This window comes from Capricornis sumatraensis, chromosome 6 (genome assembly GCF_032405125.1).
Source record: "Capricornis sumatraensis isolate serow.1 chromosome 6, serow.2, whole genome shotgun sequence".
NCBI lineage: Eukaryota > Metazoa > Chordata > Mammalia > Artiodactyla > Bovidae > Capricornis > Capricornis sumatraensis.
The window spans coordinates 33,812,363-33,838,636 of record NC_091074.1 but is presented as its reverse complement, the minus strand read 5'-3'; the positions used below and the strand labels follow the sequence as shown (position 1 = coordinate 33,838,636).

The window sequence follows — 26,274 nt, the reverse complement described above, 5'->3', positions numbered from 1 at the left end:
CTTCCTCTTCCAGATAATAAGCTGTCCTCTCCACTTATTCCTCCTCAAGAAGGGTGATCTATTTTGTGACTTTCACTTTTGTTATGTTCTCCAGTCCCAGACAGTGATGATATTTATACATAAGACAGGGACCTTTCTATGCTATGATGGCAGCTTGAAGGAAGTTGGAACCAGCAACCTTTCATTTCGAAGCCAAAGAAAAATAAACATGAATGTTTCAGTCTTGCTAAGAATGGAGGCTAGAGAGAGAAGCAGAAAGCCTTTTTCTAGACGTGCTATTCACTATATGGTATCCAAAGCCTTTATGTGCACAACTTATATCTTATCTAACATACCCTCTTATTTTGATGAAGCTTATATGTTTCATCAAAACAGACATAGAAAGTGAAAAAAAGATAGGGATTCCCTGATGGCTCAGATGGTAAAGAATCTACCTGCAATGCAGGAGACCTGGGTTCAATCCCTGGGTCGGGAATATCCCCTGGAGAAGGGAATGGCTACCCACTCCAGTATTCTTGCATGGTGAATTCCATAAACAGAGGAGCATGGCAGGCTCTAGTCCATGGGGTCACAAAGAGTCAGGCACAAGTGAGCAACTAATACTTCCATCAAAATAGACATGATTGTGACCATTTCTGGTGATTTTGTGGTAAAAATTGGATGTTTCATTTTATCACCCTCTTTGTTTAAACAGATTCTTGAACATGAAGAGAAAAGATGACTTCTAGTCTTGGGATAGAATTCCTAGCCAAGCTTGGGCTGGACCTCCCCAAATACCCACATAGGTGTTTTTACTCCATTAGGATAACACTTGCAGCAAGGGAGCTGTTCTGTACACAGGTTCTCAGGGTATTCTCTTCCTCTGATTTCTTCACAGATGGGAAATTGGCAAGTGGAGTCCTTGCAGTCTCACCTGTGGGGTTGGGCTGCAGACCAGAGATGTCTTCTGCTCCCACCTGCTTTCCAGAGAGATAAATGAAACAGTAATCCTGGCTGATGAGCTGTGTCGCCAGCCCAAGCCCACCACGGTGCAAGCTTGTAACCGCTTCAACTGCCCCCCAGCCTGGTACCCTGCACAGTGGCAGCCGGTGAGTTCTAAGGTTAACACAATATTGGAGTTTGTGTTTGCAGCAGTAGCTCAGGACAGGGGACTGTGTTGTCTGAGTGTTGTCCCATTAAAGGAATGTTCAAGATCTGCTCAGGCGTGTCTGACTCTTTGTGACCCTGTGGACTGTAGCCCAGCAGGCTCCTCTGTCCATGGAATTCTCCAGGCATGAATACTGGAGTGGGTAGCCATTCCCTTCTCCAGGGGATCTTCCCAACCCAGGGACTGAACCCTCGCCTTCTGCATCTCCTGCACTGGCAGGCGGATTCTTTACCTCTTGAGCCACTGGAGCTTCCCAGTACTCCCACAGCCTTATTCAAATTCAGATCTTTTCATTACAAATAGCAAGCTCATTCTATTCTACCACCCACAGTGATCTCCAAAAGCAACTCAAATGACCCATCTCTTAACCTGAAGATATTTCTGACAAAGTTTTCACTGAGCTAGGAAAAAAATTTTAAATAAGGACTGTGTGGTGGGTAAATTTCCATAAAGCTAACTTGTCTGAATGTTTGCTCTTTCTAGTATTTTTTCTGTTTAAAATTCCAAGAGATAAAGATACCAGGCAATGGCTTTTCTTTTCTTTTCTTTTTTAACGTAATTCCTTAGCAAAATAGGATGTTAGAAATCAAGTCAATTCCAGACTTTTAAAATTTTCCTGATCCATGGGGAACTATCATTTTAAAGCAAGGGTTGGCAAACTGCTGCCCAAAACCAAACCCAGTTCATGACCAATTATTGTAAACACAGTTTTTTGGGAACATAGCCATACTCTTGCATTATACGGGCATAACTGCTTGGTTGTGACAGAAACTATATGGTCCATAAAAGCTAAAACATCTACTCTACCTCTTTACAGAACTGTTGGCTGACCCCACTCTAAAGCATTTATTATAATAATAAAAACACAATTATTTAATCCTCATATCCTATCTAAAATTAATATATATTTATCAAACTCAAGTTAAGCACCTTTTTTTGCATGGCCTTAAAAAACATAAGACTTTTTTTAAAGAAAACACTTTTAATCTTACAGTGCAGTAAGTACAACAGCTGGTATCCAGGGGCCAGCATCAAGTGAGCGGGCAAGAAGAGTTACTGGCTGCAAGAGCGGGAGAAGGTGGAAGACGGGAGAGCTGAAGGGCCACCAGCAATAAGAGATGGAAGGCAAACCGCAATTTCACTCACACCTTATGAAAAAAACACAAGATTTTAGATTGCTTACTTGGATAAAACCTTACTTTGCAATTGCCTTCCTATTAGAATATCCCTCATAGTTTTAAAGTGACAAAAAAAAAAGGTCATAGAAAGTAAGCCTGAAAAGGAAGGGAGACATACATCCCAGTTTTACTGAAACAGTTTTTACTCTCAGAAGTGGCCCAGTTAGAATGATAAATGATGCAGGCATCAGACTGAGAAGGAGAGAGAAGGCAGCCTTGGTCCTGAGACAATGAGCTGCCATTTCCACACATCCCCTGTGCTTCTTCAAACCAGTGGACAGGGCCCCTTCCTTCCTCCTTCCCCTTCCCGGTAAAGTTCTCACAGAATCAAATAGTAATAAGTGAGCAAAAGACTAGGTGTAAAGCACCTAGAAGCAGATATGGACGCTATACCGCCCGTGTCTGCTGGGAGATATATGCTTTTAGAACCTAAATGTATATGATTAAGTTCATAACTTCCACGCTACTGTGTCAGTGGAAATCAAGAGAATTTTGTGTACTTTGAACACTTTGTGTACTATTGTTCTGTTAAGAAATATATATTATTATACACCTAATTGAAGTTAATCCTCATAACAGTCCAGTGAAAAGTAGATTTTATTGTCTTCATTTTAGTTTTGAGGAAACTGAGGCTCACAGAGCTAGCAAACCTAGGAGTGGACATCAACTCAGTTTTATGTGATCCTTTCCACGATACCCCAATGTTGGAAACTGTGGCAGAAAAGGCCCTCAAGGGATTACATAGAAGCCCCCTTGTTTTATGGATGATGTAACTGTGACCAAGATATAGTTTTGCCCAAAATCACAAAGCCTAATCCAGAATCCAGGTCTCCCGATTTCTGGTGCATTTATACTTTTATCTTTAACTATACTCCGGCTCCGTACTGCACCACTAACTTATGGTCATGCTAAGAAAAGATGAGGAATCAGCCTAAATCAACCTCTACTGTTAAAACTAATTCCCTGTATTTTTAGTTTGTGTTGCCATTAAGTACCTAATAAGTTCTGGGTAAAATGTTTATTGAATGATATAATGAATGAACAGATCAATAGTACCACCCACAAACCCTGAAATGTTTTTTACTTTATATCCCACTGATGGGTTTGTTTCATGATTGTAGGTCATGATATTGATGATGAAAGTCAGTGAAGCACCAGCCTTTTTCAGTAGTTGCACATGCTGCTGAGTAATGGCAGGGACCTATGCTGTTCTTTCAGTTTTTTACAGCACATCCATATACATGGTCTTTTTTGCTCTATTACCAACATTACCGCCCCCATGCCCAGCGGTCCTATTGAATCAGTGGATTTCTAAAGAGTCAATTATTCTTCCATTGTCCATCGACCTTGGGCCTGTTAAGATATGTATTTATTTTGAAAGCATTTTCTATTTCATTTCATTAGAGAGAAGCCTTTGAGATAAGTTGGATTTAAATCCACTTTTCAGATCAAGGAAGTAATAGTAAAGAACTCTGTGAAGTTTAGTCAATGAACCACTGACTATACTTTATCAGAACCTTTAAAAAGATCTTGTTTCAAACCCAATACATAATCATTGTGAAAAATATTCAAACATAATAAATAAATAGCATAGAAAGTGAAAGCCATGAGGGATTCTACCTTCCACAGAAACATTATACTTGGTGCATGGGAATCCTTGGTCACTTTGAGGAATCTCTCTGAACCTAGAGAAAACAATAGGCTATTCTTCTTATATTATTTCCTAGAATCTTACATCTTTAGTTTATTAGGCAAAATCAGCTACCACTGACCACTTAGTAGGAGAAAGGAAGTCATTGTTTATGCTTATCGAATAAGTCAGGAATAATTTAAGCATCTCCAGTCTAATTAGTAGTTGTCCTAGGACACCACTTAGTTGAGATATCAGCTATTGGTGGTACATTTGCCTGGTCCCTTGGCAACCCTTGCTGGGACAGGGGACCTGTAGTGCACAGAAATGTCTTTTCCATTCAGCTGCCTGGATGCACCAGGAGAGGGCTGAGGTCTTTCATCCTTCAACAGCCAACGTACAGTTTTTTTCTTACAAAAGAAAAGGAGAGGATGGATCCAATGCTTCATTTAAAGGAAGACAGATAACATCCTGATGAACGCTGGCCTGTCTGAGGGGAGAAAGTCCCCCTCCTTGCTCTTTGAATATTGGGCTACCACTGACCTCATGCATATTACATATGCTTCTCTTTCGGAGGAGGAAAAAACACAAATTATGTAAGTTGTCATTTACCAACTAGGAATGCAACCTCCTTTGTCCTTCATAGAGCATTTACTAACAAGTAACATGTAGCCAATATTTACACATTCTACAGGTCTGAGAAGTCTAAGGATTTATGTTAACATTTTAGTTTAGAAATAGTTAAGCCAAAATGAAGCACAAATCTAATTTCTAATTCTAGCTTTGGTTTTTACGGTGCCATCTTTATTTCATTTCTACCTCTTAGTCCCTACTGCATCTCTTAGTTTTCATCTTCGGTCTTATGTGAAGGACTCAATATTTATCAATTTAGCTAGAATGGCTTGTTGAGATTTTATGGTTAACTTGGGCCCCAGTCCATGAAGTCGCAAAGAATAAGACATGACTGAGCAACTAACACTTTCACTTTTGAAACACTTACACATTTCATGCGTTAGTCTCCCAAATCCTTAATAATTTATTAAACATGCACCCACACTCCTTCTGCTTTTTCTCCTCCTCCTCATCTTTCATGTTTACTATATATAATACTTCTAATTTTTTTATTGAAATATAGTTAATTTACAATGCTGCATTAGTTTCTGATGTACAGCAAAGTGATTCAGTTTTATTTTTTTTCAGACTCTTTTCCATTATATGTTATTAAAAGGTATTGAATATAGTCCCATGTGCTATACCATAGGTCCTTGTATATGTATCTGCTAATCTCAAAGTCCTAGTTTATCTCTCCTCTAAACCCTGCTATCTACTTCAGTAACCATAAATTTGTTTTCTATGTCTGAGGCTATTTCTCAGTTTTGTAAATAAGTTCATCTGTATCACTTTTTGGATTCCATATGTTAGTGATATCATATGATATTTATCTTTCTTTAACTTTCTTCACTTAATATGATAACCTCTAGATCCATCTATGTATATTAATTACTTTTTATATACCTCATGAGAGATCATTTTCACAACTGGCATGTTACACCACCATGATTGAGAACCTTTGATATATATGCATGAGTAAGTGTGAGACACCTTGATCATGACAGTCTTCTGCGAGGATTTTTTTCTTTGACTCTCCATGGTCGTATAATAAAGACAAGTGCCTTAGTCAGGCCATCATTCCTCTACATGTCTGCCCCTTCACATCTCTAACTCTGGTTCTCCCATCCCTGCTTGTACATTCCTTCTGCCCACACTTCTCTGGGCCTCCCCGCAGTTTTCCACCTGTCTACCTATCAGAGCCCTCAGGAATCCGACCTCTTCCACCAGGACTCCTCTCCTGTCCTCCTGCTCTGCAGCCACATGCCATTCAAGGTCAATGCTGCTCATTTAACAGTGAGATCGCACAGTACTTGGGCAGGTGAAGCATAGAGAAGGATGCAGAAAAGTACATGGCGAGTGTGCCTGTTCATTTATTGAGCACGTGGTCCATTTTGGAAGCTTCTTCTTATTCTAATAAGAGCAGCACTTACTATGTATCAAGTGCAGTATCAAGCCACTTAATTTTATAGTCAACTCATGTAATCCTCAGTAGCCTTAATGGGTTAGTTACTACTATGATCCCCATTTTACAGATGAGGAAACTGAAGCACTGTGAGATGAATGTGAATTCAGATTTTATGTAGTAGAGTTCATTCTACTGAGCTTCATTTTCTCTTTTAACTTTTTTGTTTATTTATTTCTGGCTGTGCTGAGTCTCCATTGCTGCACGCAGGCTTTCTCCAGTTGCAACGAATGGGGGCTACTCTCTAGCTGTGGTGCACAGTCCTCTCACAGCACTGCTTTCTCTGGTTGCAGCTCACAGGCTCTAGAGCACTGGCTTTAGCAGTCGTGGCACATGGGCTCAATTGCCCCTGCAGCATGTGAAATCTTCCTGGTTCGAGGATGGAACCCGTGTCCCCCCTGCGTTGGCTGCTGCTGCTGCTAAGTCGCTTCAGTCGTGGCCAACTCTGTGCAACCCCATAGATGGCAGCCCACCAGGCTCCCCCGTCCCTGGGATTCTCCAGGCAAGAACACTGGAGTGGGTTGCCATTTCCTTCTCCAATGCATGAAAGTGAAAAGTCAAAGTGAAGGCGCTCATCCATGTCTGACTCTTCGCGACCCCATGGACTGCAGCCTACCAGGCTCCTCCCTCCATGGGATTTTCCAGACAGGAATACTGGAGTAGGGTGCCATTGCCTTCTCCACCCCGCATTGGCAGGCAGACTCTAAACCACTGGAGTCCTAGGGAAGTCCTTCATTTTCTCTTTTAATCCCTATAGCAACCCTTTGAGGAAACAAGGCTCAGAGAAGCTGTGCTTGCCCCAGCTCCCACAGTCAGTAAATGGAAAAAAAGTCTCTGTGCTTCAAAACCCATTCTCTTTTCCACTGTGCAGTGCATCCTTCCCAGAACGTCCTTGCTATTTGCTCTAAAGTATTAAACTGTGAGGAAATCTGATATCACCCCTACTAACAGCAATTTTGGAGAAGGCAATGGCACCCCACTCCAGTACTCTTGCCTGGAAAATCCCATGGACAGAGGAGCCTGGTAGGCTGCAGTCCATGGGGTCACTACTAGTCGGACACGACTGAGTGACTTCACTTTCACTTTTCCCTTTCATGCATTGGAGAAAGAAATGGCAACCCACTCCAGTGTTCCTGCCTGGAGAATCCCAGGGACGGGGGAGCCTGGTGGGCCGCCATCTGTGGGGTCACACAGAGTCGGACACGACTGAAGCGACTTAGCAGCAGCTTAGCAGCATCAGCAATTTAGGTAAAAGTCAGGATTTGTTGCCTTGCCCAGAGTTGTTCATCTGTGTGTGGCTCCTATTCCTGCTATAACAAATTACCACACACTCAATGGCTTGAAACACCATGAATTTATTATCTTACAGCTTGGGAGGTCAGAAGTCTGAAATCAGTTCCTACTGGCTAAAATCAAGGTGTTGATTTTAAAATCAGGTCTTCATTCCTTCTTGAAGCTCTAGGGGAGGCTGTCACCTTGCCTCTTCCAGCTTCTAGAGGCTCCTGGCTTCCTTGGCTCATGGCCCCTCTCTCCAGCTTCAAAGTACTTCACTCCAACTTTGGATTTTGTCCTTATACCCTCTCTGTCTGACTCTGATCCTCCTGCCACCCTCTTATACCATCATGATTACATCAGGCTTACTGTGATAACCCAGGTAATCGCCATGTCTCAAGAGAGTTAACTGAATCCCCTCTGCAAAGTCCCTTTTACCAGGTCAGGTCGCATGTTCACAGGTTTCAGTGATAAGAACATAAATATCTCTGGGGTCATGACTCAGCCTACTTCAGTCTGCTAGACTGTGGGCTGACAAGGCCTATTGGTCTCCATTAGGACAAGATCCTTGAGATACAAAGTTTGCTACTACTCCTCCTCTTGTCACTGTTTTTGAGCCTTATATGCATCAATCTTCTTTGTTTTTATTCTAAAAAATAACTTTAAAGCAGAAGTGAGAAAAAAAGAGAAAGATGCAAGAAAGATTAAACTGCAATGAGAGACTCCACTCTGAAGCATCGTTTATATTTGTCTGTATTACTTGTGTTTTATGCGCAGGATTGTATCCACTACTGTACATACATATTGCACGCATCTGTGTAGAGACTGAAAAGTCACCACAACCCCTAGTTTCCTTCCTTGCTTAAAACTGTGATTATGTGGTGATTTCCCTATAAACCTTTTCTTTTCTTTTTTTTTTTAATCGGGGTTACAATTCAAAATGCCTGTAGTTTAGCTATGTAAAAAGACATATGAGAGAAGAGGCCCTGCTGGTAATATTCAGGAAAAAAAAAAGAGAGAGAGAGAATTTTAATGATAACCATAAATGCTTGTGAATTAAATTTTTCATTTTCTAGATCTAAACACACCACACACAGAAGAATAACTTTGGTCTGGATTAGAGGGCTGAATTCTGGCAGAAAGAGTCAATGTGGTCATCAGTTTTGTTATATACCAGTGACTAAAATGTAAATCCTCATGAATCAGAGACATCTTGATTTAAAATGTTGTATCCAAGAAGGAAAACAAAAAAGCCTATTGGAATATTTATCTTATTTTTAGTAGTGTACTTCATAAAGAAATGGACGCATGATACCTGGTGGCTCAGTGGTTAAAAAAAAAAAAAAAAAAACCTGCCTGCCAATGCAGGAGACACTTGTTTGATCCCTGGGTCCAGAAGAGGACCCTGGAAAAGGAACTGGCAACCTACTCCAGTATTCTTGCCTGGGAAATTCCATGAACAGAGGAGCCCGGTGGGCTACATTCCATGCGGTTACAAAGAGTCAAACACAACTTAGCAACTAACAGCAAATGCTACCCATGCTTCACGTAGTAACAGGAATATTAAACCCAGAAGATGCCCTGCACACTCCTTGTACTTCCAAGATTAAGAAAGCTTAATTAATATTAGATGACCAAGATAATTTTAACTCACAAAATGACCCAGATAGAAATTCTGTTATTATTGAATAATTTTGTTTAATAAGTGAGATTCCAGTCCTCACGTTCTTGAGCCCTCCTGCAGTTTGACTCAGTTTTCACCCGTGTTATATACTAAGCACTCTAACTGCCCTTTGAACCTCTCAGTCTCATATACCACCAAGTTACCTCCAATTACAAAGGTCTAACACCAATCTAACAGTGTCAGGGCTCCAAAATCACTGCAGATGGTTATTGCAGCCATGAAATTAAAAGACGCTTACTCCTTGGAAGGAAACTTATGACCAACCTAGATAGCATATTCAAAAGCAGAGACATTACGTTGTCAACAAAGGTCCATCTAGTCAAGGCTGTGGTTTTTCCAGTAGTCATGGATGTGAGAGTTGGACTGTGAAGAAAGCTGAGCGCCAAAGAATTGATGCTTTTGAACTGTGGTGTTGGAGAAGACTCTTGAGAGTCCCTTGGACTGCAAGGAGATCCAACCAGTCCATCCTAAAGGAGACCAGTCCTGGGTGTTCTTTGGAAGGAATGATGCTAAAGGTGAAACTCCAGTACTTTGGCCACCTCATGCAAAGAGTTGACTCATTGGAAGAGACTCTGATGCTGGGAGGAATTGGGAGCAGGAGGAGAAGGGGACAACAGGGGATGAGATGGCTGGATGGCATCACTGACTCAATGGACCTGAGTTTGAGTGAACTCTGGGAGTTGGTGATGGACAGGGAGGCCTGGTGTGCTGCAATTCATGGGGTTGCAAAGAGTCGGACACAACTGAGTGACTAAACTGAACTGAATACCAATCTTGGTAACACACCTACCTGCCACCTTCCCCAGCAGACCTGATCTTCCCTCATGAATCTGGTACTGTGAGTGACTCCACTATCTCGCCTGTCCTTTTGTGAGAACCTGGAGCTATCTTAGCGTCATCTGTCCTTCACACTCAGTCAACACGCGAGTCCTTTTGATTCTACTTCCTGTATCTCCCCAACCCCCATTGCTGTCTTCTCTCACATCCTTCTCTCACTGCCTTGCTTTCAGTCCTCACGACTGACCAAACCTTTATAAAACAGCCTTGTACTTGCTGTCCCTGTACTATCTTGCCTAACTCTGGTCCAATGCTTCATAACCTGATATCAGTGGCTTTTTACTACAGGCCCTCTGTAAAGCCTTTAAAATATTAACATGTGCTTGGAATCCCCAAGTAAGGGAATGGCATACACTGCCATTTAGACTTATTTGACCAGGAAACCTTTTCTCCATGGCACACCTGTGACTGTCTAACAAGGCAGTACTCGTTGGAACCCACTGGCCTTTGCTACCTATCATTTCTACAAGTTAAATCATGTTACCTCCTACTTTAAAACCCTTAATGACACCCCAAAGTCTTAAAAGTATGTCCAGTTATGTCCAAAGTCCTTCACTCTTGGCTGCTACTCAGTCTTATTTCCCAACGACACATTCCCATGAACTCTAACCTCTGTCTTCTCAAGACTGCTCAAGGTGTGAGCATGCCATGTTCCTTCACAGACTATCTGTGCACACATGGTCCGACTCTGCCAGCACTCCTGTTTCCCTGGCCATCCCCTCCTATGCCATTTTCTCTGTAAAGCCTTCCATCTTTTCCATAAAGACTGGGTTGCACTCTCCTCTTTTGTAAAACTGATCACAGGCATGCTGCATGCTAAGTCGCTTCAGCCGTGTCCAACTCTTTGTGACCCTATGGACTTGTGGCCCACCAGGCTCCTCTGTCCATGGGATTCTCCATCAAGAGTACTGGAGTGGGTTGCCCTGCCCTCCTTCAGGGGATCTTCCTGACCCAGAAATTGAACCCACGTCTCTTATATCTCCTGCATTGGCAAGTGGGTTCTTTAACACTAGTGCCACCTGGGAGGCCCCAAACTAATCTCACTTTATGGTAAGTACAGTGACTGAACTGCAGATACCTGAAGAAAAATGACCATCTCACAGTCATCTGTAGTCCCTCGTGCCTAAGACAGTACCTGGCAATCAGCAAGTACTCAGGAAATGTTTGAGGACAGAATGAATGAGCAAATGAAGAAAGGCATGAAATGAGTTAGAATCTATTAGCAGAGCACATTATATTACAACTGGAAAGTTGACCTTAGAAACAGAGTATGGATATCACTTGTGTTGGGCTCAATAATGTGACTTGAGGTGCCAAGGAAATAAACTCAGCTCCCAGTGAATTGAACTATCAACATGAAACCAAAAATGTCAAAGGAGGCATAATTTATGACTGTGCTGATCATAGGGAAGTTTTAAAAATTCAGGACACTCAGGCCTTTGTATTTTTGTATAGAAACATAACTTTTAAATATTCCTCTCATATTGTATTGTTTTTACTTTTCCTATAAAACTAATGAATCCATGACCTTATATCATGAAATATGTATGGCAACAAGGATAAGCAATATAAATGCTATTTTGGGTTATTTATTCTGTTTATGACATATATTTTAAAACAATGCCCATTACCAGAGATCTGCTTCTTCATACCACAATATTATTTTCAATGATGATTCATAAAGCAAACATTTTTCATTTTGTTTTATTAAATTTCTCTTCCTGCTCCTTTTAAAATATTTTTCTCCTTTGCATTCTGCCTCTCACAACAAGACTGTCAGCCTCACCAGGTAACTTTGACCTGTTCACAAAGTCACCACAGAATTTGGAAGCTTTATTAATTTGAAATTTCATCTTCTACAATTTTTTTAAAAATTTGAAAACCACCTTTTCATCAGTGTACACACCAGGGAAACTTTTTGAGCAAAGATGAGACAAGCATTTAAAAGCCAAATCCTTGATGACATTAACCCAGCCAGAGGGTTGTCTGCCATCCCTGGAGGGTCACAGTTCCCAGCAGAGCACACACTGCATCTGGCTGAAACCCACCAATGACTGATGTAGAAGCAGCATCTGGCTGATGATAAAACAGTCCAATAAAAGGTAGATGTTCAGCCCATCAGCTGAATGTTTGTTTTACATCTTTTCAACATCTGGCTTTTTGGCTGTTTTGTTCATCCAATCATCAGTTCAACAAACATTTATGAAGAGTACACTCTTTGCCAGACGCAATAGTAGGCACTGGGGAATAGAAAGATGAGTGTGTTTGTGTTCCCTTTCCTCAAAGTCACATAATCCTGTGTACATGTAGGGAGGCGGAGGCAAAGATCAGGGCCATAAACAACCAGCCCTAATTGGGGAGGTGCAGCACCCTTCCAGGTCAAGGTGGGGTAGGAGGTGACTTCTATACCATGAGGCAGAGGGTAGAAGAGGCTTTCCTGAAGCAGTGGCCTGTGAGCTGGGCCTTCAGGGATGTCCTGGAAGTTTCTGGCTGGACAGAGAGGTGAAGGGCATTGCTCCCATAATGAACAATGTGGTCAAAGGCCATAGCACAGGAGGTATCTGAGTGCACAGGGAAGGGAAGATTGTCCACTGCAGCTAAGGCAGCGGCCATGCAGGCTGGTAAGACATGTGCTCGGGAAGCTCAACACAGATGAGAGTGTGAGGGCCCTGAAGGACATTCTCAGCAGTCTGACTTTATCTTCGAGTGTTGAGAATTTCCTGCAAGTTGTCTATATAGCATGCATGCTAAGTCACTTCAGTCATGTGCCACTCTTTGTGACCCGATGGACTGTAGCCCAGCAGGCTCCTCATTCCATGGGATTCTCCAGGCAAGGATACTATAATGGTTGCCATGCCCTCCTCCAGGAGATCTACCCGACCCAGGGATCAAACACGGATCTCCCTTCTTTCCTGGATTCACAGGCAGGTTCTTTATCACTAGTAACACTTGGGAAGCCCATTTCTATCCAAACTAAACTTCAAAATAACAAGCTGATTTCTTTTTTTACTTTTTTTTTTTTTTAATCTTTAATTCTTACATGTGTTCCCAAACATGAACCCCCCTCCCACCTCCCTCCCCATAACATCTCTGTGGGTCATCCCCATGCACCAGCCCCAAGCATGCTGTATCCTGCGTCAGACATAGACTGGCGATTCAATTCTTACATGATAGTATACATGATAGAATGCCATTCTCCCAAATCATCCCACCCTCTCCCTCTCCCTCTGAGTCCAAAAGTCCGTTATACACCGCTGTGTCTTTTTTCCTGTCTTGCATACAGGGTCGTCATTGCCATCTTTCTAGATTCCATATATATGTGTTAGTATACTGTATTGGTGTTTTTCTTTCTGGCTTACTTCACTCTGTATAATCGGCTCCAGTTTCATCCATCTCATCAGAACTGATTCAAATGAATTCTTTTTAACGGCTGAGTAATACTCCATTGTGTATATGTACCAAAGCTTTCTTATCCATTCCTCTGCTGATGGACATCTAGGTTGTTTCCATGTCCTGGCTATTATAAACAGTGCTGCGATGAACATTGGGGTACATGTGTCTCTTTCAGTTCTGGTTTCCTCGGTGTGTATGCCCAGCAGTGGGATTGCTGGGTCATAAGGTAGTTCTATTTGCAATTTTTTAAGGAATCTCCACACTGTTCTCCATAGTGGCTGTACTAGTTTGCATTCCCACCAACAGTGTAGGAGGGTTCCCTTTTCTCCACACCCTCTCCAGCATTTATTGCTTGCAGATTTTTGGATCGCAGGCATTCTGACTGGTGTGAAGTGGTACCTCATTGTGGTTTTGATTTGCATTTCTCTGATAATGAGTGATGTTGAGCATCTTTTCATGTGTTTGTTAGCCATCCGTATGTCTTCTTTGGAGAAATGTCTATTTAGTTCTTTGGCCCATTTTTTGATTGGGTCGTTTATTTCTCTGGAATTGAGCTGCATAAGTTGCTTGTATATTTTTGAGATTAGTTGTTTGTCAGTTGCTTCATTTGCTATTATTTTCTCCCATTCAGAAGGCTGTCTTTTCACCTTGCGTATATTTTCCTTTGTTGTGCAGAAGCTTTTAATTTTAATTAGATCCCATTTGTTTATTTTTGCTTTTATTTCCAGAATTCTGGGAGGTGGATCATAGAGGATCCTGCTGTGATTTATGTCTGAGAGTGTTTTGCCTATGTTCTCCTCTAGGAGTTTTATAGTTTCTGGTCTTACATTCAGATCGTTAATCCATTTTGAGTTTATTTTTGTGTGCGGTGTTAGAAAGTAATCTAGTTTCATTCTTTTACAAGTGGTTGACCAGTTTTCCCAGCACCACTTGTTAAAGAGATTGTCTTTACTCCATTGTATATTCTTGCCTCCTTTGTCAAAGATAAGGTGTCCATATGTGTGTGGATTTATCTCTGGGCTTTCTATTTTGTTCCATTGATCTATATGTCTGTCTTTGTGCCAGTACCATACTGTTTTGATGACTGTGGCTTTGTAGTAGAGCCTGAAGTCAGGCAAGTTGATTCCTCCAGTTCCATTCTTCTTTCTCAAGATTGCTTTGGCTATTCGAGGTTTTTTGTATTTCCATACAAATCTTGAAATTATTTGTTCTAGTTCTGTGAAAAATATGGCTGGTAGCTTGATAGGGATTGCGTTGAATTTGTAAATTGCTTTGGGTAGTATACTCATTTTCACTATATTGATTCTTCCGACCCATGAACATGGTATATTTCTCCATCTATTAGTGTCCTCTTTGATTTCTTTCATCAGTGTTTTATAGTTTTCTATATATAGGTCTTTAGTTTCTTTGGGTAGATATATTCCTAAGTATTTTATTCTTTTCGTTGCAATGGTGAATGGAATTGTTTCCTTAATTTCTTTTTCTACTTTCTCATTATTAGTGTATAGGAATGCAAGTGATTTCTGTGTGTTGATTTTATATCCTGCAACTTTACTATATTCATTGATGAGCTCTAGTAATTTTCTGGTGGAGTCTTTAGGGTTTTCCATGTAGAGGATCATGTCATCTGCAAACAGTGAGAGTTTTACTTCTTCTTTTCCAATTTGGATTCCTTTTATTTCTTTTTCTTCTCTGATTGCTGTGGCCAAAACTTCCAGAACTATGTTGAATAGTAGCGGTGAAAGTGGACACCCTTGTCTTGTTCCTGACTTTAGGGGAAATGCTTTCAATTTTTCACTATTGAGGATAATGTTTGCCATATATAGCTTTTATTATGTTGAGGTATGTTCCTTCTATTCCTGCTTTCTGGAGAGTTTTTATCATAAATGGATGTTGAATTTTGTCAAAGGCCTTCTCTGCATCTATTGAGATAATCATATGGTTTTTATTTTTCAATTTGTTAATGTGGTGAATTACATTGATTGATTTGTGGATATTGAAGAATCCCTGCATCCCTGGGATAAAGCCCACTTGGTCATGGTGTATGATCTTTTTAATATGTTGTTGGATTCTGATTGCTAGAATTTTGTTGAGGATTTTTGCATCTATGTTCATCAGTGATATTGGCCTGTAGTTTTCTTTTTTTGTGACATCTTTGTCAGGTTTTGGTATTAGGGTGATGGTGGCCTCATAGAATGAGTTTGGAAGTTTACCTTCCTCTGCAATTTTCTGGAAGAGTTTGAGTAGGATAGGTGTTAGCTCTTCTCGAAATTTTTGGTAGAATTCAGCTGTGAAGCCGTCTGGACCTGGGCTTTTGTTTGCTGGAAGATTTCTGATTACAGTTTCAATTTCCGTGCTGGTGATGGGTCTGTTAAGATTTTCTATTTCTTCCTGGTTCAGTTTTGGAAAATTGTACTTTTCTAAGAATTTGTCCATTTCTTCCACGTTGTCCATTTTATTGGCATACAACTGCTGATAGTAGTCTCTTATGATCCTTTGTATTTCTGTGTTGTCTCTTGTGATCTCTCCATTTTCATTTCTAATTTTATTGATTTGATTTTTCTCTCTTTGCTTCTTGATGAGTCTGGCTAGTGGTTTGTCAATTTTATTTATCCTTTCAAAGAACCAGCTTTTGGCTTTGTTGATTTTTGCTATGGTCTCTTTTGTTTCTTTAGCATTTATTTCTGCCCTAATTTTTAAGATTTCTTTCCTTCTACTAACTCTGGGGTTCTCCAATTCTTCCTTTTCTAGTTGCTTTAGTTGTAGAGTTAGGTTATTTATTTGACTTTTTTCTTGTTTCTTGAGGTATGCCTGTATTGCTATGAACTTTCCTCTTAGCACTGCTTTTATAGTGTCCCACAGGTTTTGGGTTGTTGTGTTTTCATTTTCATTAGTTTCTATGCATATTTTGATTTCTTTTTTGATTTCTTCTGTGATTTGTTGGTTATTCAGAAGTGTGTTGTTCAACCTCCATATGTTGGAATTTTTAGTAGTTTTTCTCCTGTAATTGAGATCTAATCTTAATGCATTATGGTCAGAAAAGATGCTTTGAATGATTTCGATTTTTTTGAATTTATCAAGTTTAGATTTATGGCCCAGGATGTGATCTATCCTGGAGAAAGTTCCATGAGCACTTGAAAAAAAGGTGAAATTCATTGTTTTGGGGTGAAATGTCCTATAGATATCAATTAGGTCTAATTGATCTAATGTATCATTTAAAGTTTGCATTTCTTTGTTAATTTTCTGTTTAGTTGATCTGTCCATAGGTGTGAGTGGGGTATTAAAGTCTCCCACTATTATTGTGTTATTGTTGATTTCCCCTTTCATACTTGTTAGCATTTGTCTTACATATTGTGGTGCTCCTATATTGGGTGCATATATATTTATAATTGTTATATCTTCTTCTTGGATTGATCCTTTGATCATTATGTAGTGGCCTTCTTTGTCTCTTTTCACAGCCTTTGTTTTAAAGTCTATTTTATCAGATATGAGTATTGCCACTCCTGCTTTCTTTTGGTCTCTATTTGCGTGGTATATCTTTTTCCAGCCCTTCACTTTCAGTCTGTATGTGTCCCTTGTTTCGAGGTGGGTCTCTTGTAAGCAGCATATAGAGGGGTCTTGTTTTTGTATCCATTCGGCCAGTCTTTGCCTTTTGTTTGGGGCATTCAACCCATTTACGTTTAAGGTAATTATTGATAAGTATGATCCCGTTACCATTTACTTTATTGTTTTGGGTTCGGGTTTATACACCCTTTTTGTGTTTCCTGTCTAGAGAATATCCTTTAGAATTTGTTGGAGAGCTGGTTTGGTGGTGCTGAATTCTCTCAGCTTTCGCTTGTCTGTAAAGCTTTTGATTTCTCCTTCGTATTTGAATGAGATTCTTGCTGGGTACAGTAATCTGGGCTGTAGGTTATTGTCTTTCATCACTTTAAGTATGTCTTGCCATTCCCTCCTGGCCTGAAGAGTTTCTATTGAAAGATCAGCTGTTATCCTTATGGGAATCCCCTTGTGTGTTATTTGTTGTTTTTCCCTTGCTGCTTTTAATATTTGTTCTTTGTGTTTGATCTTTGTTAATTTGATTAATATGTGTCTTGGGGTGTTTCGCCTTGGGTTTATCCTATTTGGAACTCTGTGTTTCTTGGACTTGGGTGATTATTTCCTTCCCCAGTTTAGGGAAGTTTTCAACTATTATCTCCTCAAGGATTTTCTCATGATCTTTCTTTCTGTCTTCTTCTTCTGGGACTCCTATAATTCGAATGTTGGAGCGTTTCATATTATCCTGGAGGTCTCTGAGGTTGTCCTCGTTTCTTTTAATTCGTTTTTCTTGTTTCCTCTCTGATTCATTTATTTCTACCATTCTATCTTCTATTTCACTAATCCTATCTTCTGCCTCCGTTATTCTACTATTTGTTGCCTCCAGAGTGTTTCTGATCTCATTTATTGCCTTATTCATTATATTTTGACTCTTTTTTATTTCTTCTAGGTCCTTGTTAAACCTTTCTTGCATCTTCTCAATCCTTGTCTCTAGGCTATTTATCTGTGATTCCATTTTGATTTCAAGATTTTGGATCATTTTCACTATCAATATTCGGAATTCCTTCTCAGGTAGATTCCCTACTTCTTCCTCTTTTGTTTGGTTTGGTGGGCAACTCTCCTGTTCCTTTACCTGCTGAGTATTCCTCTGTCTCTTCATCTTGGTTATATTGCTGCGTTTGGGGTGGCCTTTTTATATTCTGGTAATTTGTGGAGTTCTCTTTATTATGGAGCTTCCTCACTGTGGGTGGGGTTCTATCAGTGGCTTGTCAAGGTTTCCTGGTTAGGGAGGCTTGTGTTGGAGTTCTGGTGGGTGGTGCTGGGTTTCTTCTCTCTGGAGTGCAGTGGTGTGACCAGTGATGGGTTATGAGACATCAAAAGTTTTGGAATAATTTTGAGCTGCCTGTATATTGAAGCTCAGGGGAGTGTTCCTGTGTTGCTGGAGAATTTGAGTGGTATGTCTTGTTTTGGAACTTGTTGGCCCTTGGGTGGAGCTTGGTTTCAGTGTAGGTATGAAGGCATTTGATGAGCTCCTATTGCTTAATGTTCCCTGAATTCAAGAGTTCTCTAATGTTTTCAGGCTTTGGATTTAAGCCTCCTGCTTCTGGTTTTCAGTTTTATTTTTACAGTGGCCTCTAGACTTCTCCATCTATACAGCACCAATGATAAAACATCTAGGTTAAAGATGAAAAGTTTCTCCACATTGAGGGACACTCAGAGAGGTTCACTGAGTTACAAGGAGAAGAGAAGATGGAGGGGGTAGTTAGAGGTAACTGGAATGAGATGCGGTGAGATCAAAAGAGGAGAGAGCAAGCTAACCAGTAGTCACTTCCTAATGTGCGCTCTATAGTCTGGACCGCTCAGAGGTATTTACGGAGTTATACGGGGAAGAGGAGAGGGAGGAAGTAGACAGAGGTGACCAGGAGGATAAGAGAGAGGAATGAGAAGGAGAGAGACAAATCCTGCCAGTAACCAGTTCCTTAGGTGTTCTCCACCGTCTGGAACACACAGAGATTCACAGAGTTAGATAGAGAAGAGATGGGGGAGAAAAGATACAGAGGCCACCTGGTGGAGAAAAAGGAGAGTCCAAAGGAGAAGAGAGTGGTCAAGCCAGTAATCTCGCTCTCAGGTAAACTTGGGTAGTGAAGTTTGGGTTTTTAAATGTACAAAATTGACAACAAAAACCTAAGAGCAAAGATTAAAAATCTAGAGTAGAGGTTGGATTTTCAAAAATACAATATTAAAGAAAAGAAGCAGAAGGAAAAAGGAGGAAAGAAAGAAAGAAAAAAAAAACAAGAATTATTAAAACAAACAAACAAACAAACAAAACAAAACCAAAAAAAAAAAAAAACCACCAACAACCATCCAAAGGCTATATATGGTGTTTGCCTTAAAAAAAAAAAAAAGTCTTTTTTTTTTAAAATAGTAATAGTAGGTTATAGTAATAAAAATTAGAGGAGAAATAGAAGACAACAATTTTTTTAAAAGTTAGAAAAAAAAAGAAAAAAGAAAAAAAAAAGGAATGATTTTAAAAATAGTAAAAATATATCTGGCCCTTCTCTGATGTTTTGGGCCGTGTGGGATCACTTTCAAGGTGGTTCCCTCTGTTTAACTTCTTCCGTTTGCTGGTTTTTTAGGCTCACTAGTTCAGTCGCGCTGTGGGGAGGGGGAATGCCGCAGACAAATAGCACTGTTGTGTGCACACAGTGTCTCAGCCCCGCTTGACGTGTCCCTTCTCGCGGCGCACAAACCGCTCCGGCTCTACGACGCTCAGCCGGGAACCGTCTGGGGCCGGCCCTAGGCTGCGTGCACTTCCCCGGTCCAAGCCGCTCAGGTTCAGTGCTCAGGCAGCCCTCAGAGGCACAGATTCGGCTGGGACTGCGCTTTGTGCCCTTCCCAGGTCCGAGTAGCTCAGGAGTTTGGCGAGCGCGATCGCCGCGGCTTGTCACCTTTTCTGCCGCTGCTGCTCAGCTTTCTGGGTGTACTGCTGGCGTCCCCCGTGAGGCAGATTGTGACTGTCCAGCACCCCCAGAAGTCTTAGCAAAGAAGCCTGCTTGCAGTTAGGTAAGTAAAGTCTCTCCGGGTCTGCAATTGCCCCTTTCCAGTCCTTACGGCTCTGGCTGCCTGTCCCCGGCGGGGGATGGTCTGCAGCCGGCTTTTTCTGTTCCGTCCTTTGTTCTGTGCTCGGTCCTGGCGGTGTCTTATGTTCGAGCTTTTCGTGCGGTAGCTATCCCACAGTCTGGTTTGCTAGCCCAAGTTAGATCGTTCTGGTTGCGCGTGGGGCATTCCTGCCCGATTCTTACAAAGCACTGCAGCCCGCGCCTCCCGCGCGTCCCTGCCCTGCCCCCACTTCCCAATGGCGGATGCAGGCGTCTGTGCTGCTTTTCCGCTGGGGGAGTTACTGTTGGGCTTGTAATCTCTTGGTTTTAATTATTTCTTTATTTTCCCTTCCTGTTATGTTGCCCTCTGTGTTTCCAAGACTCGCCACAGTCTCGGCAGGGAGAGTGTTTCCTGGTGTTTGGAAACCTCTCTTCTTAAACTTCCCTTCCCGGGACGGGCTTCCCTTCCCGGGACGGGCTTCCCTTCCCGGGACGGAGCTCCCTCCCCACCTCCTTTGTCTCCTTTTTCGTCTTTTATATTTTTTCCTACCTGTTTTTGAAGACAATGGTCTGCTTTTCTGGTTGCCTGATGGCCTCTGCCAGCCTACAGAAGTTGTTTTGTGGAGTTTGCTCGGCGTTGAAATGTTCTTTTGAGGAATTTGTGAGGGAGAAAGTGGTCTTCCCGTCCTATTCCTCTGCCATCTTTTTTTTTTTTTTTTTACTTTTCTTGCATGTATTTTGTCATCCAATTATCACGGCATTCCGCATGGTGTTAGGGGGAGTCTTCTGAGGGTTTGGCCCTTAAATTAGGTCCTATCTGAAAAGTGATAGCCCAGCTCTGATATTTTGAGTGGTCACCCTCCTGTATACATTTTATTACATTTCCACCCTTAAAATGAAACCGATCATCTTCATCCACTTCCTTAGTTTGAGAGAGAGAAAGTTTACCTGCATTGTTTCCTTATTGTCTCATTCATTAAGATGCTTAAGTCTGAGAGCTGTTCTCATTCTGGCACCTGTTTATTTTGGAAGCATTTATTCAAAATGAATGGACCCCCATACACCTTATGTGATACTCCAAACAACCAGTGGTTCTAACAGAAGCTGTTCTGGATATCAGGTCCTCACGCCCACCCTGTCTACCCCCATGTTTATTTTAGTCCCATTGGAAATGGTGGAGAGGCATTCATTTGGAGTATGTTTCTGAATCCTTGTTCAGACGCTACGACGTGTCCAACTCTTTGCAACCTTGTGAACTGCAGCATGCGAGCCTTCGCTGTCCTTCACCGTCTCTCACCATCAGTGTCTTTTCCAATGAGTCTGCTCCTTGCATCAGGTGGCCAAAGTTTTGGAGCTTCAGCTTCAGCATCTGTCCTTCCAATAAATATTCAGGATTGATTTCCTTTAGGATTGACTCGTTTGATCTCCTTACAGTCCAAGGGACTCTCAAGAGTCTTCTCTAGCACCACAGTTCAAAAGCATCAATTCTTCAGTGCTCAGCCTTCTTTATGGTCCAACTCTCACATTTGTACATGACTACTGGAAAAAACCATAGCTTTGACTATAAGGATATTTGTTGGCAAAGTCATGTCTCTGCTTTTTAATACGCTGTCAAGTTTGTCATAGCTTTTCTTCCAAGGAGCAAGTATCTTTTAATTTTGTGACTACAGTCATGTCCACAGTGATTTTGGAGCCCAAGGAAATAAAATCTGTCACTCTTTCCACTTTTTCCCCTTCTATTTGCCATGAAGTGATGGGACCAGATGCCATGATCTTAGATTTTGAATGTTGAATTTTGAGTCCACTTTTTCACTTTCCTCTTTCACCTTCATCAAGAGGCTCTCGATCCTGGTTATACAGAATTACCTGGGAGTTTTTTAAATTTTCTAAATTTAAAATATTAACATCTGGAACATACTTCCCAGAGGTTAATAGATATGAAACGGGGCCCAGGACTCAGGACTTTTTAAAAGTTCCCAGGTGGCTTTAAAGTATATCAGGACTGGGACCACTGAGTAAGAGAGTAACATCTGGGCCACAGCAGCATTCTGACTCTACTCAAGGACATTGTATCACCCATCCTAACCTTGACTCTGGGCACACACACCCCTTACAGTTCTGGGTCCAGCCCACTGAGCACAGACCCCCATGAGTTCTGAGTGGTCACTGCTGCAACAGGAAAAGCTCCTATAGCACAAACACCCAGCCCTAAATGTTCAACAAGCACAAGGGCAGCTGATTCAAGAAAAGGGACTCTTCTTGAAGAAAACAGAGCTCTCCTTAGAGTTTTTACAATAAAATTATCCCAGCACAGAATAGTAATGATTGGTACATTATTTAAGTTAGATTTTTTTCTTGTTTCTGTTTCTTAGCATTTGTGTCTATACCTCCTGTAAATTTTTTATACAATTTGTAAAGTTTACTTGCCACTTAGAGTACGTGTTGTTCCATACATTCTTGAGCCTGTATTACACCCAGCAGTTGGTCTCTCCCACTCCTCCACTGGCCCTGAATGGCCTGTGTGTGTGTATATTGCCGTATATTGCCCCATCCCTCCCACCCCAAACTGGTAACCACTGTTTCATTTTCTATGAGTCTGTTTCTTTTTTGTTGTATTCACTATTTTGTTGTATTTTTAGATTCCACATATAAGTGATTTCATACAGTATTTGTCTTTCTAATTAGGGTTCAGTTCAGTTCAGTTGCTCAGTCATGTCCTACTCTTTGTGACCCCATGGACTGCAGCACGCCAGGCCTATCCATCACCAACTCTCAGAGTTTACTCAAACTCATGTCCATTGAGTCGGTGATGCCATCCAACAGTCTCATCCACTGTCATCCCCTTCTCCTCCTGCCTTCAATGTTTCCCAGCATCAGGGTCTTTTCTAGTGAGTCAGTTCTTCACATCAGGTGACCAAAGTATTGAAGTTTCAGCTTCAGCATCAGTCCTTCCAATGAATATTCAGGACTGATTTCCTTTAGGATGGACAGGTTGGATGGATTAAAAAGGATAGGAAACCCAAAGTCACAATAGCTTAAGTAAGAGAGAAAAATGTTTCTGTCTTCTACACACACAGGCCATCCATGGCCAGTATGGTGTCACCATCAGGAAGTTAGGCTGCTTCCATCTTTTTGCCTATCACTGTCTAAGATGGAAGGTTAAATTTTAGACAACATGTTCATATTGCAGCCGGCAAGGAGGAGAAGGGGAGGGGAAAATGCCACACTCTCTTTTTGTGTGTTTTTCCATGAAGCTGCCCACAACCTTTCATGTACTTCCCTTTGCCCAGCAGTTAGTCACATGGCACCTTCAAGGGAGGTCAGCAAATATAGTCTGTATGCCAAAGGGTCATGGGCCCAGATAAAAACTGAGCATTTCTTTACCATTGCAGAGGAGGAGCCAAAGTCTGAGTAACAGCTTCCTGCCCCTACAAATAACTGAATGATATTCATTCAGTTACCTGTAAATGTCCTGTTTGATTGGGGGCCTATTGAAAACCACTAAAATGGGGAGATTTTTCTTGTATCCCAAATTTCCATGTCTCTTGCTCCCACTGCCCAGAAAAAAACGCCAGTACTATAAGAAACATATTCCAGGAAGTTCAAAACCCAAGCCTAAGACCTGCTCCCCCTCCAATAGTTTGGAGAGGATGGGCTCTCTACATGGAGAGAGGAAGGGCTGCCTTTTCTGCAGATTAATTCCTCCAGATTTACATGGATGCCAGGAGCTCTCTCTGCTTCATTCTGGAAGAAGCACAGATTATTTTCACTGCATCGTAAATATGTTTAACACTCTATCATATCACCTGTTAAACCAGTTGTCTTGGGTGACTACAAATCATAGTTCAGAAACAACCCTCTAAGATTTAAAGGACCTCAAAATTCCTGGATTCTCTAGTTGAATGTTTAAGATTAAGAGTGGAAGGTGTAGACCTTGCTATAAAAATTCATTTCAAGGAGGGGAAACAATCTCCTTTGGGTTGGTTCCTGGGTTTTCTTCCCTATTTATTTATTTTTTCTTTTCTCACTCTGCAGTAAGCCAAGGCTAAGGTAGGAATTGGATTGGCAGCCAAACGTGCTACTTACTGTCTTATGCAGAGTCTGCTTTCTCTTCTTCCCCCAGTGTTCCAGGACCTGCGCTGGGGGCATCCAGAAACGCGAGGTTCTTTGCAAACAGCGCATGGCTGATGGGAGCTTCCTGGAGCTTCCCGAGACCTTCTGTTCTGCCCCCAAACTGGCCTCCCAGCAAGCCTGCAAGAAAGATGACTGTCCCAGTGAGTGGCTGCTCTCCGACTGGACAGAGGTATGTGTGCTCCTCAGAAGAAGATAACAAAAGAGGCATAAAGAGGAGAAGGCACCCAGACTTACAGAAGGCGAGAACAGAACAAAAGAATCCTCCTAGCTCTGTGGAACAGAGCTGTGGGGCGCTTTCTTGGGTCTTGGTTGTGTCGTGCGGGATCTTTCATTGCAGTGCACGGATTCTCGAGTTGCGGCACGTGGGCTTAGTTGCTCTGCAGCATTTGGGATCTTAGTTCCCCAGCCAGGGATCTGACCTGTGTCCCCTGCATTGCAAGGTGGCTTGTTAACCAAGGGACCATCAGGGAAGTCCCTGAGTTGGTTTGTTTTTTTTTTTAATCTTCTTTGCAGTGTAGGTAATTTACAATGTGGTGTTACTTTCAGGTGTACAGCAAAGTGAATCAGTTATACACGCAACAGAGTTTTTGTAAGCATTGATACCATAGTGTGTAACTAGCTTTTAACTAGGCTGCAGGATGGGAGTTGTTAAGCAGCCAGCCCTCACTCAACAATCAGGAGCAGAGAATTGAAAATGGCCCCTTCATGGAACAAACCAGGCCTCGTTTGTTACTATTTGGATCCAGGATTTTACCGAGAACACCAGGTTCCTCCTCTCCATTCACTCCCACCTTCCTGACATCCCACCTCTCCCTGCCTCCCGCCCCACATCTCTTACTCCCAGATGTTTCTAGTCTTTCCTCAGGAAAGGCAAAGCCTCTCTAGTTCTTCTCATCCAAGTTACTGGACAATGAGGCGTATGATTTATTAGGAAAAGAAGGCCAAGGAAATCCTGCCTCCTTCCTGTCAGTTTCCTGGATCCAAAATGTCAACAGCTTCCCAGTAAGAGAAGTTGATTTCCCCCGATGCCCTGCATCTGGGGAGATGACCACATCGGCATTACCATTCCTGACTTACCTCATCAGTTAAGGATAGACCCCCGACGAACCTGCTTCTCTAAATCATTCCTACTTCAACACTCGCCTGAACTAACTCATCAACACCCAGCTCCAACTTATTTTCAGCCTCTACTCCTTCTTTGACTTGCCTGCAACTCCTTCATAGGCCCTTGTGTCTTCCATAAAAACCACCCCCACCAAAATTCTCGCCCTGCAAGTAGTTTCAGCCAAGAACAGAATTATGAGGCCTGAAGGGAAAATCTCAGGGTACAAACCAGATTCAAGACCCTTCTCTTTCTTGCCTAGAAGCCTCTGGATTGGCCTCTCTGCCTCCTTTGTAGACCATCCAACTCATAGGACAGAGCCGCTGCTGCTGCTTGAAATCCATCACAGAGGTCCTTACTGCCCCAGAGGGGAAAGCAGCTGCCTCTGAAAATGAATATGCCACGTCATTCAGCCTATTCTGAGAATTCTCGCCCTGTGTTTTATCAGCTCATGCAGAGGATAAAACATCAGACGACCCTGCTGAGTACGCTGCAGTTGAGACTTAACCTATGTCACCATAGGTTTTGCAGTTTGGCAGTAAAATTTGACCTTCTGATGGTAGCTCCCCGCAAATGTCTCAGAACAGATGGGGGAACAATTTTTATCATCTTTTAGAAGTACTTTTGTTTCAGAAGGTGAAAGATTTAATGTGTGGCTTGAGTGTATGTGTATGTGCATGTGTAAACACGTAAGTGACAATTTTTCCATGAAATGTTGATTTGGGGTTCGGGTTATCTCATCCTCTGTCGTCCCCTTCTCCTCCCGCCCCCAATCCCTCCCAGCATCAAAGTCTTTTCCAGTGAGTCAACTCTTTGCATGAGGTGGCCAAAGTATTGGAGTTTCAGCTTTAGCATCAGTCCTTCCAATGAACACCCAGGACTGATCTCCTTCAGAATGGACTGGTTGGATCTCCTTGCAGTCCAAGGGACTCTCAAGAGTCTTCTCCAACACCACAGTTCAAAAGCATCAATTCTTCGGCGCTCAGCTTTCTTCACAGTCCAACTCTCACATCCATACATGACCACTGGAAAAACCATTGCCTTGACTAGACGGACCTTTGTTGGCAAAGTAATGTCTCTGCTTTTGAATATGCTATCTAGGTTGGTCATAAGTTTCCCAAGGAGTAAGTGTCTTTTAATTTCATGGCTGCAATAACCATCTGCAGTGATTTTGGAGCCCAAAAAAGTGAA

The 26,274-nt window shown here is 41.8% G+C and overlaps 1 protein-coding gene across 1 annotated transcript in view; it reads left to right on the top strand.

The window, feature by feature from the left end:
• The window catches only part of ADAMTSL1 (ADAMTS like 1), a 444,282-nt gene that overhangs the window by 260,107 nt on the left and 157,901 nt on the right, over positions 1-26,274 (top strand). Inside the window, exons 16-17 of the mRNA XM_068973576.1 lie at positions 878-1,088; positions 23,971-24,150. Coding sequence (XP_068829677.1) covers positions 878-1,088; positions 23,971-24,150 — 391 coding nt within the window. The remainder of the gene's footprint in view (positions 1-877; positions 1,089-23,970; positions 24,151-26,274) is intronic.